The sequence below is a fragment of the Staurois parvus genome, unplaced genomic scaffold (genome assembly GCF_062004578.1).
Source record: "Staurois parvus isolate SC_StPar_1 unplaced genomic scaffold, SC_StPar_1.0 ptg001283l, whole genome shotgun sequence".
NCBI lineage: Eukaryota > Metazoa > Chordata > Amphibia > Anura > Ranidae > Staurois > Staurois parvus.
In genome coordinates this window covers 37,681-59,784 of record NW_028319079.1, presented here as the reverse complement: position 1 = coordinate 59,784, position 22,104 = coordinate 37,681, and the positions used below count along the sequence as shown (strand labels likewise).

General features: G+C 42.9%; 1 protein-coding gene across 1 annotated transcript in view; it reads left to right on the top strand.

Annotated features, from left to right (window-relative positions):
- MAEL (maelstrom spermatogenic transposon silencer) overlaps positions 1-22,104 on the top strand; it is a 46,016-nt gene that overhangs the window by 15,595 nt on the left and 8,317 nt on the right. The window contains exons 5-9 of the mRNA XM_089660824.1: positions 42-197; positions 3,968-4,009; positions 4,118-4,245; positions 12,184-12,238; positions 21,422-21,563. Of these exons, the coding sequence (XP_089516950.1) occupies positions 42-197; positions 3,968-4,009; positions 4,118-4,245; positions 12,184-12,238; positions 21,422-21,563 (523 nt within the window). The remainder of the gene's footprint in view (positions 1-41; positions 198-3,967; positions 4,010-4,117; positions 4,246-12,183; positions 12,239-21,421; positions 21,564-22,104) is intronic.

Here is a 22,104-nt window from a genome sequence, read left to right as displayed (position 1 = left end):
AACAAAGTGATCCATTGACGTTTTAATGTTTTGATTTCCAGGTTTGGAGAATAAAGAGATTTACCTCATAAATATTTTCAGCCATGGAGACATGCCCACTACATGTGAGCAGAGGTTTGTTCCGTGTGAGATTGGCTGTGTGCGCTACTCGCTGCAAAAGGGAATTGTGCATTCGTTTCATGATTTCATAGATCCAGGTAAAAAACTGAAAATATACGGGTTTCTGCTACTAAACTCCTGAAAATGCTAGTTGTCTCTTATGCTTGCCCTCTGCCATTAGTGCTTTGAGTCGTTGAAAGGGAACATAAACTCTTGAATGTACAAAACGAAGGAGGATGCGCTCAAAAAAGAAAGCGGAGGTCAAGGACTAGTTGCCTATAGGTGTCCAGCAATTCATCTTTTCCCAATTACTGACTTACCGTGCCTTCTCTGTACCATGGAGGTAGCCGTCAAAGTAGACACAGGGCTTTGCTTCCTCATGTCATAGCTGCCCCCTTGATGATCATTGCAGGAATATTCCAGCAGCAGGAGTGGTGAGGAAAGACAATGGACTGAATGTAGCAGAATCCGGGATATTCTTACCCTGCAGGTCCTCAAGTAGTATGGTTTCCTCTCCAGCATGGAAAATGCTGAGCAACAAAGTAGTGACATTAACAAAATCTTGTGAGACAAGCAGCAGTACCATAAATGACCTCACACTGCAGAACTACAACTGAGGGTCAAGGTACAGGAACTGCACTACTGTTATTTAGGGGGAATTGAAAACCAGGCTTTCGGGGTACTGGTTAGGCACCAGTTAACATTTGTACATATTTTCAATGCTTCGACACCACTGACTGGAGGAAATCCAGGAGTTTGAAAAATTTCCCTCACGTTTATGGTGAGAAGTACAAGGGGGTTAGACAGAAAAATAGAAACACTACATGATTTGCAGGTGTGAAAGTGATGACATGTTTTGTGTTGAAAGCAAAAGTGATGTAACACTTTCGCTTTTTGCTGTGTGACGAGACGCCTAGTTAACAGGTGGGAAAGCCACACTTGTCATTTACTGCGTGCGCTGCTAGTAATGCGGAGTCATGTCAGAGCTGTCTGAGCTTCAAAGAGGGAAAATTGTTGGTGCCTATTAGCTGGTGTCTCTATGACTGAAGTTGCCAATTTATTTGCTGTGTCGCAATGTACAGGATCAAAGGTTATGACGGCATAGACAGTTTCTGGCAAAAAGTTTGTCTGGTAACCATGTTGACTGCGCTTATGCTTAACTGACCAAAAGAGACAAAAAGGACGTTGTGTAGAATTGTGACCCGGAAAAGGAAAACTGCTGCAAAAGTGACTGCAGAGTTCACTCTCAGTCCCGTGAAAACTGAGAGTGAGCTCTGCAAACACTTTTGCAGCAGTTGTTTCCTTATTTCGGGCCACAGTCCTGCGCAATGTCTGCATAAATGTAAAACAATTCTGTGCTGTGCGGGCTTCCAGCAGTTACTTGCAGTTGCATCTTTCCGATAATGTGACTGCCCGTCACAGTGGTCACTTCTGCCTCCTGACATTTAGAACTCTTAACCCTTTCGCTGTCGAGTCCATACATCGGCAGAGGGTTTTATACACAATTCGGTAGCTGCAGCCACCGGGCTTGTGTATAAAACTGACAAGCAGACTCCTACCTGTCAGGTGGAAGCAGTCGGGTGGCTGCACTGCCGCCCGATTGCTTCCACAGCCACTGGTACAGGAACTTTTTGTCCCCTATGTGATAGAAAAAGTTAAGTATCCTGCAGTGAGCAATGATACTAGACCTCCTCCATAATGCTAAACTGATGGCCTATAGGGCGTTCCAAGCATCGCCTATAGAAAATAAGGTACTGAAGTTTGTCTCCATTTCACACAAATTTATGGTTTTGTTTCTGTTTACTCGACGCAACCTCATCTTCTATATTTAACTAAAAATTTGGGTAATTGAGTTTTTTGTTTGCCCTAAAATTAACTCTAGTGATTTTTTTTCACTGAAATTTTGCATTTCTTAGACCTTTGCGTTAATATTGTGTGGCATAAAAAATTTAAACTACCACTGTATTCTCCAGGGTGTCTTGATTTCAGAAAATCTATTTCTGAAGAAATCTATTTCTTCAGGCCTAAAATGATTTTTTTAAACATGTACAAAAAGGGTTAAAGGCCAGGAGGTGGTGGGAAGGGGTTAAACACTAATGAACTTAATTTCCCAATCATAGCTCAGATCAAGTGTCTGTTAGTACACTTGGCTTTCTTCGTTTCCTAACTTTCTACTTTTTCCTCTTCACTTTTTGCCTGTCCTTTCTTACAGACTGTAGGTTGATGTTGGCTTCCTGTGGCATAGTTTGTTCCTCTGAGCCAGAACTAGAGCTTTACGCACATCAATCCATGCATTCCTACCCTTGTTGCTCAAACTAGATATGCTCATATTCTCCATGTTCAATGGATGATCTGCCTTTTTATTCCTAATGTAATTGAGATCAGTGTTTTTATTGATTTGATGGTGCAGCTGAGAGCCTTTGTGCCAAAAGAGGAAAAGTATTACTCCTAGATTTTGTTCATTGTTGCTACTGTGCCTACATAAGTACATAAAAATGATCTGCTTCTTGTGATTCATTATGCAGCCAAGCTGCCCTGGTGCAGGGGTTTAGCACAAGTGGCCGGTTGTGCTGCAGTGCTCGTGTGCTGGCAAGAAACCTCCTGATAGGTTGAGAGCAGAGAGACGAGCTCATCCATCTGCTGCTTCTCCTTTCACTGTCCAGTCTTGGGCTAGGGGAGGAAGAAGACCTGTAAGTGTTGCCTGCAGTAGAGAGAAATCAGGTCTCCTGCCTTGCCAGCCAGGGCTGTGGTGTGCAAATTTCGGAACTGGATGGACAGAAATACAGAACCTTTTTAAAGTTAAATTGCTTGCCTTTGTGTATTTTTTCTTTAACCTCCTCGGCGGTCTGATCATTTCTGATTTTTTTTGGTGCTGAAAGCGGTACCATTTTTTTGCATGGAAATATGTCGTTTTTTTATTGTAGGCTGTAATTTTTAGGAATAACTCACTGAAATCTGTCCGAACAAGAGTCTAGTAAACATCCCGGGTATGATAAAATTTGAAACACGAAATCATAAATTATAATTTAATAAATAATCATAAAAAATAATATAATAATAATAAATTTAATTCAATAACATATTCAAACCAAAAACACTGAAATTTGAAATATAGCGCCAAGTTCGCACATCGCTGAGCAAAGTCGCAAAATCGTTTTCAGTGTCTCATGAGGAATTTCCCCCAAGAATCATTATCACTCAATTCTGCAAGTGGTTCTGATTTACTATCGCTGTTCTCTAGCCGGTCTAAAACCGCTTTTGACGTAAAGGGACGCTTTTTGGAAGCCATGGACTTTTTTAAGTTTCCAGGCAGAAAGAACAGTAAAAATGCAGGCAGCGCGCCAGACAAAGCACTCGGGACAAAATGTATGTGAAATGCATTGAAACAGCAATGTTTTACTATGTAATAGTCATTTTGAAAAAAATGACATTTTTTTACATTTTCAAATTTGCCGCCGGTTCCGGCGCCCGTACGTCCCGACGTCACAGGGACCGGAACACGGAAGCCGGATGCCGGCATTGGCTGGAGGAGATGGCCGGGGACGCTACAGGGGACACATCGTGGAAGCGAAGGACAAGGTAAGTGCTGCAGGGACCCCCAGAGCAACTCTGCATGGTAAGCCCGAGTGTAGCTCGGGGATACCGCTTTTGGTACTCAAATTTTACCCCGAGCTACACTCGGGAATACCGCTAAGGAGGTTAACTGTAGTTCAGCTTCAGTTGGGTGAGAGTACTGTTAGTGATGTCCTGTATAATTATGCATTGGATTGTCTGATATTCAATCTTTAGGAATAAAAGATTCATTAACAGAAATAAACCTTTTTTTCTTTTTTTTTTTTTTTTTTTTTTCTTTCCCCCCCCCCTCCAGGAGAGCTGCCTTTTGGTTTCCGTTACCACTGTCAGGCTGGAAGTAAGATGACTGTTTTTTCTGTATACTGTAGATGTAGGGTCCTGAGGCTTTTGAATTACAGGATACTGCTAAGTTTGTTTGGCTGACTTGCAGTCTCTTACTCCTCAGGTGCCGCTACACATCAGATTCCGATATCTGGATTTGAGCTTGCAAACAGTAACTATCACAACATGTACCGTTCGTTCTGTGACTTTGTTTGTCCGGTGCCTTCTCTAAAAGTACAAATTTATTGCAGGGTATGTGTATTTGTTTCGCATTTCTTTTGTAGACCATCCATGTTTTTTAATCTTTCAAGTTTCCAAGCAATCATATTTCATTCCACTTCAAACATAACCATGATAGGACAAACACCATGTGTGTGGCACATCAGTTATGGAAGCCTTGAGTAAATATTTTCTGTATTCCAATTGAGAACACACATGACGCCAACATTCTGCATATCCTTTATCCATGATAGGTTCCCCTTAACCACTTCCCGACCGGCCGTTGCATATAAACGGCCAGACGGTGGCAGTGCAGGGTCGGGTGGCCGTTTATAAACGGCCTCCCCGCACCCTGCTTGTGCGCGCTCCCTGGGAGCGCGCAGCACTGCGATCCGGTGCCCGCTGTGTCCTCTTGTACCATGTGACAAGCTGTGACCAATCACAGCTCACTCAGTACTTCTCAATGAGTGCAAGAATGCACACAGAGGGAAAGAGAAATGATTGCTTTTACATCCTATATGGGTGTAAAAGCAATCAGTGTAAAAAAAAAAAAAAAATCTTCATCACCCCCCACAAGTAGTACAGTGTCACCGTACTGGTAGGGTGACAGTATGTAAAAAAAAAAAAAAAATAAGAATATAAAAATGTAAAAAAAAGTTTAAAAATTATAATTTTTGGTTATAAACTAATTTGGATTTTTTTTTTTTTACTAAAAAGATAACAGAATAAATTTTGGCAATGATTTATGATGAAATATTATTTATTTGCAAAATTTTGAAGAAAAAAAAAAACACTTTTTTTCAAACTTTTTGGACATTTTCATTTACATAGCAAAAAAAATAAAAATCCCAGCGGTGAATAAATACCACCAAAATAAAGCTTTATCTGTCTCAAAAAAATGGTAAAAAATTCATTTGGGTACAGTGTTGCATGACCACACAATTGTCATTCAAAGTGTGATGGCACTGAAAGCCGAAAATTGCCCTGGTCAGGAAGGGGGTAAAAGTGTCCGGTCTGGAAGTGGTTAAAGCCAAACCGTGATAAATTTGGGTAATACTGTAGTGAATACTTGCATATTATGGCAGACTTCCCTTTCTGTGAGCTCTCCATCTCGTTGTTTAATCTTTGTCCTTTCCTTTCAGGCTTGTCTTCAGCCATTAGTCAGTCACAGATGACGTAGCTCCCACTCCTGCAGGAAAGAGGTCTCCTGGCAGAAGACAGTCGCTTCTGTCATAAAACTATGTCTGCTAAGAAAAAAAAAAATGGTTGTGACCAGGTTATGGACATTCAGATATTTACATTTTTCTTGACCATTGAGACATGAAAGTCTTTAACATGAAAGTCTTTAAGTTTTGCATTCTGCTGCTTTCGCTGACAATCAGAAAAACTCTAGACTAGTCCAGGATAACCCCTCTTATTACCAGCATGCCTCAGTTTTTTGCTTGTGTCCTAGGAAGATGGATGTCTATTGTTCAACTCTGCTGGAAGACTAACCTATTTTTGCCTTGCACCCTTTTTTTTTTTTCTTCAGTCAAGACACTGTTCTCTTCATAGTTGCTGGAACATTGTAGCTTTCTGGTAGGACCTTCCTTTCTGGCTTTTGGAGTGATTCAACTAGACCCTTCCACACTGGATGTTGTGGTGATAGCCTGGAAGTGACCTTTAAGCAATGCGCACTTTCCAGACTACGTTCTGGTAAAACTTAACTGCTGAGCATGCTCAAGACTCATTCACCTTTCCAACCGCTCCATCTCCGCCACCCCCCTCTGCCAATCCCTCCACTGGCTTCCGATTGCGCAACGGATCAAATTCAAAATCCTAACACTGACGTACAAAGCCGTCCACCACACTGCCCCGAACTACATCACTGACCTAATATCCAAGTACCACCCAGCAGGCACACTCCGCTCCTCACAAGACATCCTTCTCTCTAGTTCCCGGGTCTCCTCCTCCCATGCCCGCCTCCAGGACTTCTCCAGGGTGTCACCCATCCTCTGGAACTCCCTGCCCCAACCCATCAGATTATCACCTACTCTCCTTTAGGCGCACCCTGAAAACCCATCTCTTCAGGGAAGCCTACCCCACCCCCTGCTAACTTGCCGACCTCCACTCTTCCTACCACTCCATCCCCCACAGCTATCTTCTCCTGTGCCACCATCCCCTCCCTCCTAGATTGTAAGCTCGAAAGAGCAGGGCCCTCGATCCCCTCATGTTTTGCATTGTATTGGTATTGTTCTGTCACATGTTCTGTCCCCCTTTGTAATGTACAGCGCTGAGCGAACTATTGGCGCTTTATAAATACTGTATAATAATAATAAGGTCTAGACTTGCAGGTATTGCCTCAGCACTTGCCCTGTCTCTAATGACTCACTGTGTGAGTAGATTGGTCAAGCAGAGCATTGGGAGCCTCCGTTACATCGGATGCTGGGATTGCCATAGGAATATTCTATGAACTTGTGGGCAACATCTGCTGGGTGGAGCGATTGCTAGTCATGCCAGACTGTATGGCCAAAGTCCCTGGTTATGTTGACCCTGGCCTCAGAAACCACAAGCTCGCTCTTGTGCCTTATCCCACAGATCCTGTATGTGATTTACCCACTGTTCTGGCAATTTCTGAGCCATCAGCCACAGAAACGCTGCCCGATTCAGAGTCTCTAATCTTTGGTTTATCTTCCCAATCCCAACCAAGTGCATCTTAGCCTTGTACCCCTTTAGATTGGATGGATTTTGTACGAAGGTGTTCTACTGTCACTGGATCCAGTAGGTTCCCCTCCTCTCCTAACAAAGTGACTGTCATAGTCAGGGGCGGACTGACAACTCATGGGGCCCCCGGGCAATAGGGGATCATGGGGCCCCCTGTGTCCTTGCCCAAACTCAAAAAAGCCTATGAAAAAGGTACCGGGGGCATCTCATGGGGCCCCCTACTGACCCCGGGCCCTCGGGCAGTGACCGAGTTTCCAAATGGTAAGTCCGCTCCTGGTCATAGTGGACGATGCACCTGTCTGTAAGGACTCCACTGCTAAACTGTTGGAATCCCCCTCAAACCATGGCTGACTGGTCAAAATCCCTTAGTGTTACTAAACCCACACAAGTAGGATCCGTCTGTATATACAGTAAAGCAACAGGAAGAAGGGTCAGCCGCACATCGGAGGATAGATGAATATAGTGTGTATTTACTGATCCATAGGACACACAAAACACCAGGACATAATGCGTGTTATCTGTGTTATTCTATTTTTCATTTATAATTTTTTCACAATTATTTTTATCCATTCTTTTTTTTCTCTTTCTTTGTTTATCCTTTTATTCCACTTCACTTTCCTTTATTATTTTCTTCCTTTCTTGTTGCTCTGTGAGATCACTGCTTTTATGTCTTGTTACAATGTATTAGTAGGCGTACCCTCAGGATTCAGGAGTGCTGATTAGGACAGGTGTTCTTCATTAACTAACACCTATATAAGACAGCACTTTTGTTGTTTTTTTTGTTTTTTTTTTTGCTATGATTAATGCAGGCCATAGATGGGTCGAAAATCGGCCGATTTTTCGTCCGAAAATAAAATCGGCCGATTTTCGGATCGTTAGTGGGCTATTTGTTCAGCCGTTTTTCGGTATTTTGGCCGTTTTTTTTTTTTTGGTACAGTTGGAAAAAAATCGTCCGATTTTGCCGATCGGCCGATTTTCGCGGCAATTAGTGGGCAAATCGGCCGATTTTTTACCGATAAAAAATCTGCGCATGAGCAGTGACCTGCAAGAGGAAGACAAAAAGAAGAAGAAGAAGAAGATGAGGATGATGAAGAAGATGAGGATGAAGAAGAAGAAGATGATGAGGGTGAAGAAGATGATGAGGGTGAAGAAGAAGATGAGGGTGAAGAAGAAGATGAGGGTGAAGAAGAAGATGAGGGTGAAGAAGAAGATGAGGGTGAAGAAGAAGATGAGGGTGAAGAAGATGATGAGGGTGAAGAAGATGATGAGGGTGAAGAAGAAGATGAGGGTGAAGAAGAAGATGAGGGTGAAGAAGAAGATGAGGGTGAAGAAGAAGATGAGGGTGAAGAAGAAGATGAGGGTGAAGAAGAAGATGAGGGTGAAGAAGAAGATGAGGGTGAAGAAGAAGATGAGGGTGAAGAAGAAGATGAGGGTGAAGAAGAAGATGAGGGTGAAGAAGAAGATGAGGGTGAAGAAGAAGATGAGGGTGAAGAAGAAGATGAGGGTGAAGAAGAAGATGAGGGTGAAGAAGAAGATGAGGGTGAAGAAGAAGATGAGGGTGAAGAAGAAGATGAGGGTGAAGAAGAAGATGAGGGTGAAGAAGAAGATGAGGGTGAAGAACAAAAAGATGAGGATGAAGGAGAAGAGGATGAGGATGATGAAGAAGAAGAGGATGATGAAGAGGATGAGGATGATGAAGAAGAAGAGGATGAGGATGATGAAGAAGAAGAGGATGAAGAAGATTAAGAAGATGAGGGTGAAGAAGATGAGGGTGAAGATGATGAAGAAGATGAGGATGAAGAAGAAGAGGATGAGGATGAAGAAGATGAGGATGAGGATGAAGAAGAAGAAGAAGTAGGATGAAAATAAGAGGAATTCCAGTCCAGCAAAAAGTGTCCCTGCAGAGAGCTCCGCTATTTCTTTGACAGTTCTCTGACAGTTCCTTGACATTTACAGCTATTGCAACATTGTATCTATTTGTTTCCGAATAAAAACATCTGTATCCTAAATGGAAACAAATAGATACATTGCAACCTCTATAAATGTCAAGGAACTGTCAGAGAACTGTCAAAGAAATAGCGGAGCTCTCTGCAGGGACACTTTTTGCCAGCTGTAGACGGGATGAAAATCGGCCGATTTCTTTTACCATTGATGGTAACGTCGGCCGCTTGAACGACCGATTTTTCGTTTTTTAAAAGAAAAATCTGCCGTTTTTCGACCCATCTATGGCCTGCATAAGCAGGAGATCGTGTGAAACGAATTAACAGGTCCTGTATTCATGCCCTGGTGTTGTGTGTCCTATGGAACAATAAATACACACTATATTCATCTATCCTCCAGTGTGCGGCTGGCCCTTCTTCCTATTGCATAGTGTGTGGTGGCGAGCCAGAGCCTGCACCTGTTGTGGATTGATCTGGATTGTTTGCCTGAGCGGTATACCTTTTTGTTCTTTGTATACAGTAAAGCATGTTTTATACTCACTGTGGACCCTAAGGGGTTAATCCTGATCCTCCCCTTTTACTGTCCCTAATAAATCTGCTTGATAGTATGTACAGAGTCCTAGGAGGCACTCTGCACATGATCAGTTTGGTTTGTATTGCTAAAGAGCTGTTGGGTTTTTTTTTTTTTTTTTTTTTGGGAGGGTGCATGTGATCAGCACAGGGCCAATCAGCACTGTCCAGACGAGGGGTCATGCAGCCTCATAGGGCAGTCAGAGGAAAATTAAAACTCCACCTAAAAGATTAACCAGTGCTTGGTTAGACGCTGATAAAGTCACAAGACTGATGATAAAAGGTATATTTACAAAAATAGTTGCATTTCTATGTTCTGTGTATTGTGGGAGATATAGTGAATGCAAGGTCATGGGTTTAGTAACACTTCAACTACTTTAGTACCAGGATGTTTCCCTCCATTCATTACCCTTATCAAATGGCAATTGTAGACAAGGTTTTGAGAGATGGTATCTCTGAATCTGTGATTTCCTATGATCCTAAAATGGACAGGCTACCTCCTGCAAGATTTATCATTGGACGTGGAAGGCTTACTTCACCTGATATGAGTCTGGTCTTCCACCCTAGGATTTTCTTCGTGAGATGATTCCTTCCCATCCTGCAGCTTGGCATAGTCTAGTTTTTGGCTCTTAGCACTATCAAGTGCCAGGTTTCTGCCCTTTGTATTTTTCCCAGAAAGTTTCCCTTGTAGCTCCATCTGTTTGTTCTCCTGTGACTCTGTGGGACCTGAATTTGGTTCTCTCTACATAGAGTATTCCTCCATTTACTCTCACCCGTAAGATAGTATTGCTTGTAACCAGCTCCTCTGCAGGGCATGTTTCTGAACTTGTGGCCTTCTCTTTCGAAGAACCTTTTCTGGCTTTGCATAGGTACAAGGAGATATGGAGGTTCTGGACTTCCCCTATAACCTTAGTCTGTCTTTTACCTTAACTAGGACATTTTTTCCCCTGTCCCTCTGGCTCCAGTTCATCAAAAGATGAATCCATTCCTTTTGGTTTAGGCTATGAGTTTATTGCTCAGCTTCTGCTTGCTTTTGGGAGTCCCTTTTTGTAATTCCTGATAGACCATGTAAATGTGCACAGTCTTCTTGTTCCACGATCTCTAGGAGGCTCAGGCAGACTATCATCCGAGTTTCTCAGGGATTGGGTTCCCACCCTTTCATGTTCTTGCCTCCGTCCTTTTGCAAGAGTCCACTCTGAATAGGCCTATTCACCTATACCGGGTGTCGGCAACCCGCGGCTCCAGAGCCGCATGTGGCTCTTTTTCACCTTTGCTGCGGCTCCGGAGCACACTGCCCACCAGGTGACAGGCAATAGGGTTGCCGTAGCTCAGTGGTCGGCAAGCCGCGGCTCTTTACACATTTTAATGCGGCTCTTCTGTGTGCCGGGCGCCCGCTCCCCTCCCTCCTCTCGGGCGGCCGCCCCAAAAGTCAGGACTCTGCAGCTAGCCCAGCAATGGGCAAACTACGGCCCGGCGGACCTTTTAATCCGGCCCGCGGAGCGTGGCAAACATTGGCTGTCAGGATGTAGGCGGGGCAGCGTGACGAACTCCTCTCCTCTCACAGTCCGCCCTGAAGACCGGAACGGCGCGGGAACACGGCGAGAGGAACGCGCGGAGCAAAGGTAAGTGAATTGACACAATATGGGGGATGAATTACTATATGGGGGATGAATTACTATATGGGGGATGAATTACTATATGGGGGATGAATTACTATAGGGGGGATGAATTACTATATGGGGGATGAATTACTATGGGGGATGAATTACTATATGGGGGATGTATTTTCAGTTTTAAAAATGTGGCTCTCAAAATAAATTTCAATCGTGGTTTTGGCGAGATTTGGCTCAGTTGAAAAAAAAGGTTGCCCACCACTGACCTATACCCAGAAGTCTTGGTTCTTTAGAGGAGCAGTGAGGCCAGAGAGAGAGTGTGATTGAGTTAGTGTGCCTTGCTGCGGAGGTGGATTATTTTAAGATATCACTTTGCCTGAATGGGCAGGAAATACCATTTCTTTAATGTAAATTCAGAGCATCTACACAAGAAGAGGTAGAGAGCAAAGTGCTAAGAATTATACATCCTCAGTACTTATCTCACAGACTTTGTGAATGAATTGGTCCATAGTGTCTGCAGCTTACAGAGGTTGGTGAGGGCTTGTTAAGAATATGTAAAGAATTTAAATGTCCCTAACCTGGCCATTTGTTCAGTTTAAAAAAATACAATGAAAACCCACCTTTAAAAGAGTAGAGGTTTTTTTTTTTTTTTGTTTTTTTTTTCCTTCCCCATTTATACTTGGGTGGATGCAGCATCAGTACATGCTTGATTTACACGTGGCTCTTCAAACTATCCCTTTATCTATGCGCAATGATATAGGTCAAGTGTTCAGTTTGTCATGACGTTTATACAGTAGATACAGTATATTCTGCACTAGTTTTCAGACAGGTTTCCTCATTCAAATCAATCTCTGCTTAATTGGACCTGCCAAAGAAATGTTCTCATGTCCAACACCACCATAAGCCTTTTTAGGCCTTATCTGTGCTAAACAGACCAATCTGAGTTCAAATATCAACTTGTCAAAATGGGCCATCTGATGTGTGACTGCAGAAACAACAGTTCTTCTCTAGTGCATCAATAGACAGGTCAGGAGGCTGTCAAGAATATTTTCAAAGCTTAAAACTTTCTTGCTGAACTTATAGCCCTCTTCCCATTACTAAAGTATTGCACATATACTTAATTGTACTTCATTTCTATTTTTCAGAATCGTGTTATGTACAGAGTGGGATGGTGTCTTCAGTGGCTTGCTTGTAAAGCGGGTAAGAAGTTTTCTTTCTCTTTCATTGAAAGACTGGCAGTTTTTCTGATGGATATCTGTTTTTTATTTCCCTTCTGTAATCAAAACTCTTCTCCACATCGCTGCTAGAACTTCATCCGTTTGATTTCAGCTTTCAGACATGGTTATTCTCAGGCTGGCATTTAGAGATAATGCAACCAGACCCCGCAGGGCTGGACTTGAGGAATAGCCTCACCTACTGCCAGCTGTCTGGGTTTTTTGAGTATTTGAGTCCTCTATTACATACCCCGAGTCTTTATATTGCATTATTATTATTATTATACAGGATTTATATAGCGCCAACAGTTTGCTCAGCGCTGTACATTATAATGGGAGACAGTACAGTAACAATACAATAATATACAAGGGGTTCAAGGGCCCTGCTCCTTGGAGCTTACAATCTCGGAGGGAGGGGATAGTGGTACAGGAGGAGATAGCTGTGGGGGATGGAGTGATAGGAAGAGTGGAGGAGATCAGCAATTAGCTGAGGGCGGGGTAGGCTTCCCTGAAGAGATGGGTTTTCAGAGTGTGCCTAAAGGAGAAGAGAGTAGGTAATAGTCTGATGGATTGGGGTAGGGTGTTCCAGAGGATGGGGGAAGTCCTGGAGACTGGCATGGGAGGAGGAGACCAGGGAACTAGAGAGTAGGAGGTCTTGTGAGGAACGGAGAGTACGTTTTGGGTGGTATTTGGATACCAGATCGGTGATGTAGTTTGGGGCAGTATTATGAACAGCTTTGTATGTCAATGTTAGCATTTTGAACTTTATCTGTTGGGCAATCAAAAGCCATTGGAGGGATTGGCAGAGGGGGGTGGCGGATACGGAGCGGTTAGTAAGGTGTATGAGTCTGGCAGCAGTATTCAGGTTAGACTGAAGCAGGGACAGCCTGCGGTGAGGTAAGCCGATGAGGCGGGAGTTACAATAGTCAAGTCGTGATATAATAAGGGAGCGAATGAGTTGCTTAGTGGTTTCCGGGTTAGGAACGGATGTATTTTGGAGATGTTGCGGAGGTGGGGGTCTACATGAGTTTGTCAGCGATCGGACCTGGGGCTGGAAGGACAGATTGGAGTCTAGGATGACACCTAGTACTCTGGCTTGCGGGGTGGGACTGATGGTGGCGTTGTTGGTCATGGAGAAGTCGGGAGGGGGGGGGGGGGGGCGAGCTGGGGGGAAAACTAGGAGCTCGGTTTTGGAAAGATTTAGTTTTAGGAAGTGGAGTGACATCCAATCCGATATGTCGTTCAGTAGGCTAGTGATATGGGTGGAGACTGAGGGGGTGAGGTGAGGGGTAGAGAGAGAGATTTGCATGTCGTCGGCATAGAGATGGTAGTTAAAGCCGTGAGAGTGTATCAGTTGGCCAAGGGAGGAGGTGTAGATGGAGAAGAGAAGGGGCCCGAGGACAGAACCTTGAGGGACCCCAACAGAGAGGGGGAGTGAAGTGGAGGTGGCAGCGTTATAGGTAACACTGAAGGAGCGCTGTGATAGATAGGAATAGAGCCAGGAGAGAGCGGAGTCTCTGAGGCCAAGAGTGTAGTTTTTGTTTTGAGGAGGAGGTGGTCAACTGTGTCAAAAGCCGTGGAGAGGTCGAGGAGTAGGAGCACTGAATAGTGGCCATTAGCTTTGGCGGTTAGCAGGTCGTTGGTGAGTTTGAGTAGGGCAGTTTCGGTGGAGTGTAGGGGACGGAAGCCAGACTGTAGAGGATCAAGGAGGTTGTTGTCGGTGAGGTGGGAACTCAGGCGATTATAGACTAAGCGCTCTAGGAGTTTGTATGTAAATGGAAGCAGGGAGATGGGTCTAAGGTTGTTCAGGTCGGTGGGATCCAAGGAGGGTTTTTTAAGTATGGGAGTGATGTGCGCATGCTTCAGAGGAGAGGGGAAGGCACCAGTATTGAGGGAGAGATTAAAGATGTGAGTGAGGGAGTGTAGGATGGAGGAGGAGGGTGATCATAGGAGTTGAGGGGACAGGGTCAAGGGGGCAGGTGGTGAGGCGGGCTTCAGAGAAGACCTTAGTGACCTCTTCAGTGGTAGCAAGGTCAAAGGAGTGGAGTGTTGAGGGGGTTTTAGTGTGAGGAATGCTAGGTGGGGTGTAAGTCTGGGCAGTGGCGAGGTCGAAAGAGAGGAGTGTTGAGGTGGATTTCGTGCATTTCAGGGATTAGTGCCATATGGTCACATGTCTGATTGTAGACATTGAGGGGCATCCCACTGCACCAGGTGCTAATGAATCTGCGACTTCTAGCAGCATGCGTTCGAACGGTGCAGACTTCTTCACCATGAAATCAGTCTGTTCTGTCCTCTTAGTCCTACTTGACGCCACTGGGTGAGGCTTGGCCCTCTTGGTTGAGGTTTTTATTATTGTCTTGCAAGATTTTATAACCCAGATTACCCAGTTATTTGGCCACAAACGCACTCCTGCTTTCTCTCCTGCAGATTCTAATTTGGGTTTGCATGTGGCTTCTGAGAAAATGAGTGATTGAGTCGCTCCAGACCTTGTCCCTGAGGAGTGTCTGTGTAATGCTATTACTCCCAAATTTAAAGAGCGCCATTTCAGCTCTTATTAAAGCACCACTCTGACCCTGGAGGATCAGCCTGTTGCTTCGAGCAGTACTGTTTCCAATCTTGGGTCATTTCAAACTTGTAAGACTGCAAAGACTTTCCCTTTTCACCTGATTTTCCAATAACTTCACTGTGGAGATTGGAAACATCCTTGCTAGCTGTTAGCTCCCTCCAAATGCCTTGTATCTATAATGTGAACATTTTGTGCAGCATTTGTTTATTGCACTGTGGATCTGGCAGTGTCTTTCCTTAACAGGGTGTTACCATTCTGGTAGAGAATGTGCCTGATTTTATTATAATAAACGGTTGGAAGTACTTTCTAGAGCTCTGCCCTCACCGGTGGGCCCTGCACTTTCTCTAAATCTGGCTGTGACCAGAATGTCTGACTGGTCAAAATCCCTTAACCCCTTCACACCTAAGGGTAAAACAAATCTAAATGCCTAAACACAATTCTGCAACGTTTACATGTGTTAGTAAAACTGTACATATCACAACTACTTTGTACATCCAGGTGGATTATACCACGTTTTTTTCAGGACAAATTGGTCTTTCATTTGGTGGTAAATGGTAATGGATAGCGCCTAATTTTTTTTTTATTCTCAAAGGAAAACTGGCCCAAAATAGTAAAAAAAAATCGTTTTTTTTTAATTTAGCTGTGTGTTTCTTGTTATGACCATAACTTACCTCCATAGAACAACCCAAAATAAATTCTCCAGCTCTTGACGATCGCAGCGATACCATATACGTGTATGGTATTTGTTGTTTGTACCCGTAGTACAGCCCAGAAACAATGGTGCGCATTTTGTTTGTCTTTTTTTTTTTTTTTTTAATCTAAAACACAGACGCTAACTGATACCAATTTTTTTTTTAAATCCTGACCTTTGACCCTGACCTTGACCCAAACACTAACCCTGGTACTGAACTAGATCAAACCTTGATCTAGGTATTTTTCTTTATTTTTTCTTTTATTTTTTAATATTTATTTATCTTTTTTCTTTTATTTTTAACACATTTTTATCTCTCTATGTCAGGAGTTGAGAGATACAATGTATCTCTCACCTCCATTCATAGCGAGAGAAAACAAACAAGGGGGCCGGGCTGCACAGTGACTGATCATTGTGATAGCCAATCAGAGGCTATCACAGCGATCACATGACCCGGAATCTGGAGTCCCGGGTCCCAATTGTTAGAACGGGACCCGGGGCTCTCAGTGACACCGTGGTCTCTGTGCTGGGAGCGCTCCGAGCGGCGCACTCCCAGCACAAAGACAGGTACGCAAATATGGGGTCCCACGGAAAAAAGCCCAGTTCCGTGAGGCCGCATATTTGTGTCGTCGGCGTCAAGGGGTTAAGAGATCTAATTACTGTCCAATGTAAATTCCTCCTTTCTTAGAATGTGTGGATCACGTGGTGGTGGCGGCGATGTTACATTTTTAGCTGTTTGTTTCTCATGTCAGCTCATATGCCAAATGCTAAATTGCTGGACTGCGGAACCCCCGTGTAAACAGTGTGATCCACATGGCCTTCAAGGGACATAGTCCCTTCTGACTAGCTCTTTACAGCATCATTAAGGATGGCAGCAAGAGCACCCATCTTCCTCAGCAGAAGAGGTCTAAGGAACAGACCACAAAGTCTTCTCCCAACTTGTCTGTTAAGAAACATCCCTGTTCATTTTCTCCACTCCCTTGACCTTCACGTTGAGACCCCCACCCTACTCTCCCCTTCCCCAAGCTTGACTGTCCATCCGCAAGGTCTGACCAAAGTCTACCAAATTCTTAGACAAGCCGCCTGCACCCTCAGATGCACACTCACTTTCCACGCTTGGACATCTTGCAACGCTTTGATGCTTCAGTGAATACAGCGTTATCCGGAGGCTACACACGAGTTTCATTCCTGCCGCCTCCTCCTCAGTTTCTTCCCTCCAACCTTTTTATGTCACCACAAGTCTCCATCATGCCTACAAGCAGAACTTCCCCTTTTGGGTGAAATTCCGCTGTAAAGACTTTGCCCCTATTGGAGTCCAAGAAAAATTTAACGTGTACAAAAAATTATTTATCCAATGAACTTGGGGAGGACTGGGAAGTTGGATGCCATCTGGAATTCCTTGAGAAGACAGCGGGGTAAAATAAGTATTGAACACATTGCCATTTTTCTTGGTAAATATATTTCTAAAGCTGCTATTGACATGAAATTTTCACCACATGGCGGTAGCATCCCATGAAATCCATACATACAATGAAACCAAAACAAATAAGTTCAGAATTTAAGTTCTGTAATAAAATGGAATGACACAAGGAATAAAAGTATTGAACACATGAAGAAAGCGAGATGCAAAAAGGAATGGAAAGTCATGACACCAGCTGAAATCTATCTGTAATTAGAAACCAATCCTGCCCCTAGTCAGTGCAAATTAATATCAGCTGATTCAGTCTCAACTGATGGCCTATAAAAAGGTGTCTCATTAACAAGGTGTCGCACAAGAAACATCTCATGATGGGTAAAAGCATAGAGCTCTCTTGAGCTTTGCAACCTTATTGTTGCTAAACAGACTGATGCCAGTGGTTACAGAAGGATTTCTGAACGGTCCAGCGAGCACTGTTTGGGACATAAACCGGAATGGAAAGAACATTTCACCATAAACAGGCCACGAGCATGTGCTCCTTGCAGAATGTCTGACAGAGGAATGAAAAGAATTGTACAAGAGCCAAGGACCACTTGTGGAGTGCTTCAGAAAGACCTGGTACAATATTATTATTTTTTTTTTTTTTTTTTTAAGAAAATAAGTAATGCACTCAACCGCCATGGCCTGTATGCACGCTTGCCATGGCCTGTATGCACGCTCGCCATGGCCTGTATGCACGCTCGCCATGGCCTGTATGCACGCTCACCATGTAAGACTTCATTGCTAAAGAAAAAGCATGTTGAAGCTCGTTTAAAGTTTGCTGCACAACATTTAGACAAGCCTGTGAAATACTGGGGGAATATAGTCTGGTCAGGTGACTTATTGGATGGCATAATACACACCATGTTTGGAGGTAAAATGGCACTGTACCAACAGTGAAGGAGGTGGGAACATCATGGTGTGGGACTGGTGGTGTTTGTTTTTTTTGTTTTTGAGCATACGGTACTGGCAGACTTCATGTCTTTTAAAGGGATGAATGGAAAAATGTACATTTTTGAAAAAATTTGCCATCTACTATGATGATGAAACGAGGGCGGACATTTCAGCAAGACAATGACCCCAAACACAAAGCCAAGGAAACTCTCAACTGGTTTCAAAGAGAGAAAATAAAGCTGCTAGAATGACCCAGCCAATCACCTGACTTAAATCCAATAGAAAATTTATAGAGGCCCTTTATTCATCCCCCCTCTCGCAGGTCAGATTAGCTTCTTTTCTCTCGCCTCCCTTTCAGATGTAAAATGGTACACGTCAGGGCTGCCCACTCTCTCCTTTACTGTTTATTCTTTGTCTGGAACCTTTAGCCATTGCTATTAGGTCAAACCCGGATATTCGCGGGATACAGTCACATTCCCATGAGTACAAATTATCGTTATTTGCAGATGACATTCTTCTCACGCTCACGAGTCCCCATACTTCTTTACCGATTTTGCATAAGACCTTGAAACAATTTGGGGCTATTTCAGGTTACAAAGTCAATACGTCCAAAACTGAGGCACTCCCAATACATGTCCCGCCTATCGTTCTGTCCTCGCTTCAGGACGCCTTTCCCTACCGGTGGTGCACACAGTCTTTAAAATATTTAGGTACTAATATTTCTCTTTCTTACCAATCCATATACGAGGCCAATTTCCCCCCTTTGTTGATAGCACTTTCTCGCTCTCTGAAATATTGGGATGCCTTGCCCATCTCTTTCCTCGGACGCATTAACGTTCTAAAAATGACCGTGTTACCCAAACTCTTGTACCTGTTTGCGACTCTCCCCGTTCCTGTTCCTATGTCCAAGCTTCACTCCCTTCAGAAATCTTTCCTACACTTTATTTGGCACAATAAGAGGCACAGGATTGCACGTTCTGTTCTGCTCTCTCCGCGCTCTAGGGGAGGATTGGGAGCGCCGGATATAATCAAGTATTATTATGCGACTCACCTTCGTTTTCTTATGTCATGGTCCATGCAATACCCTCCCAATACATGGACTGAGATTGAATCTTTACAACTGTCCCCAGTTCATCCATGTTCCCTTCTTTGGTCAACCGCGGCAGTGGATGTCTCTTCCTTCCGTCATCTATTCCTTGGTCCCATGCAATTTTCATTGATGGTATGGCAGAAATGTAAGGCTCAATTCACGCTGGCCTCTGAATGCTCCCCTCTGACAAATATCCTCTATAACCCTAATCTGCCAGACAATATGGCCATATCCCGGATGTCTCTTTGGGTGGTATCCAACCTTTTTCAATTGCGTCACTTGGTACATCCGGTGACTCGTAAACTACATTCATTCCCGGATCTCCAGAAAAAAGCTTCTTTACCTCCTCATCACATATATATATATATTTCCAAATACGCCATTTTTTCTCTACTTTATCATCCTCATTGATCCTGGGGAAGCCTACACCCTTCGAACGTTTATTTATGCAGGGCCCCCACCAAAGGGGTATCATCTCCGCTACTTATAAACTTCTTATGGACGCATCCCCTTTAATGAAATTCACCTTTACATGCGTAGGTGGTCTCAGTTTGTACAACGTGATATTGATTTAGTAACGTGGAAGACTATTTGGGTAAATGCATCTAAATCTTCTGTTTGTGTGGTTTTTAAGGAAAACCTATACAAGATTATGATGTTATGGTACAAAACACCTGAGGTTCTTCATGCTTTCAACCCGAGTGCTTCTCCTGTCTGCTGGCGCTGTGGTACGGATTCTGGTTCTCTCTATCGTATTTTTTGGACATGTAAATCTATTGTTCCTTTTTGGGAGGAAGTCCGTTCCTTGTTGCAATCAATGCTGCATACCTCGCTCCCTTTTGACCCTCTGCATTTTTAGCTGGGCTTGCCATTCCCGGGTCTATCTAACCCTGCCAGAAAACTTGCTGCTCATGTGCTGACCGCGGCCAGGAGAAGTATTCCTATGGGTTGGTTATCTTCTACTCCCCCTACATTGCTGACTTTGTACAAACTTATTGCTGAAGTAAGACGGATGGAGTATTTGACTGCCTTACATAATAGTTCATCTGCTGTATTTGAGTTGATTTGGCTCCCGTTGGATTCCTTTATTTCCTCTTTGCCGGCCCGAATCTAAGATCTTGATTGTTTCCGCACTGATTTTGTATGACTCTGTATGACTTTATTGGATGTGTAGTTATGCCATCGATGTTTCTTTCTGTTATGTTTATAATTTTACTTATTTGAAAACCAATAAAAATTGTTAATACAAAAAAAAGAAAATTTATAGAAAGAACTAAAGATCAGAGTTCATAGAAGAGGCCCACGGAACCTTCAAGATTTGAGGACTGTGTGGAAGAATGGGCCAAAATCTCACCGGAGCAATGTATGCAACTAGTTTCTCCATACAGGAGGTGTCTTGAAGCTGTCATTACCAACAAAGGTTTTTGTATGAAACATTTCAGTTAGCATGTTCATTATTTTCCCTGTGTCATTCCATTTTTTTTTTTTTTTTTTTAAATCCAATCATTCCATTTTATTACACATCACTTAATTTCTGAATGTATTTGTTTTGGTTTTTGTATGTATGGATTGCATGGGTTGTTACCAATGTGGTAAAAATTTCATGTCAATAGCACTTTTTTTTTTTTTTTTTTTAAATCAAAACCACTTTAATTGTCAAAATAATAAAGAATGGAACAGTACTTACAGAATCCACAATGACATTACTGCATCAACAGGATTACACATAAATAGAACAATGTGAATACGCAGGTCCCATAATAGACAGAATAACAGAAATCGTAATCAAACAAAACAGACCACAAGGATCCAAAGCCTTCTTGACAATATCTTACTTTTTTCCTACCTTTTTATTCCTTCCCGTCCAGATGTGAACTTAAATGGGGGAAAGGAACAAAGTTCAACAATAGCACCTTTAGAAATATATTTACCTAGAAAAATGGTGTCGTTTTCAATACTTATTTTACTTCCTTGAGCACTAAGTTACATGATTCTGCATTGTTCTCTCCTATTTGGGTGATTTTGTAATTTTCTATGTATAGATTGTACTGTGATCGCACAATGCATACAACAAAACTAGAGGACTCTGATTAATATTTGGGGGGCTGATGATTCATCTTTTCTTCGAATAATTGCACAAGTAATTTATTTATTTTTTTTTTTTTTGTTTTAGCTGCAGTCCTTTCGGGATAATCTTTTCATTAACCATAAACCACCACCACTGAAATATTTCACGTAAACCAGGGAATTTACTGAGCTCTCCAACCTTTAGTATATTCAGTGCAAAATACAACCCTCTTCTGGTTCCAGCCTAATTCTCTTCCTCTTAGAGGAAATGAAATGATTTTATGACTTTTGATGGAGCCTTCGACACATGGCCACTAGTTAGACATTGCTGGTTCACACTGATTTTGCTAGAGCTTAATAGAGCGCTGTCAACCCTATTTTAATTCCTCGCCCTCTCTATTGCAGGAATGGATAACCGTTTTGAATTGTTGGATATAGAAAGTTTAATAGTGAAATTCTATCGAGATCGACTTGGTGAGGAGCCTTCAAAATCAACAGTACATAGACTACTGGATGTCGTTCACTGGGATTATGCCAGTAACACCAGGTAGAGTGACCAAGCCTAGTTAGCAATTGCAGGTCCCAAGCAGGTATGGGTGGGAAATATTGCGATATTGTGTAACATTTCTTTGCTCTTCCTTGGCTCCTAAGCCTACCAGATATTCAGTTTTATTTTGCGTTGTTCTTACTTCATCTGTGAAAATAAACAGAAAAGTCTTTCTATAAACCAGTGGTTCTTAACCTGGGTTCGATCGAACCCCAGGGGTTCGGTGAGTCAGTCTCGCGGGTTCGGCGGAGGTGAAGACCCACACCCGACTCATATGATTCGTGCAGTAAATATTCATTATTATGTTTGTGTGAAAATCATGTTTTAATGGTTTTGTTCTTTGTTCTTAACGGTTTTGTTCATTTTGTGCACCTATGTATAAATATATACCTAAATATATACCTATGTTTTGAATTTTAAAAATCATATTTTATTTTTCCAATTAAGAAGGGTTCGGTGAATGCGCATATGAAACTGGTGGGGTTCAGTACCTCCAACAAGGTTAAGAACCACTGCTATAAACATTTGTTGATTGTTTTCT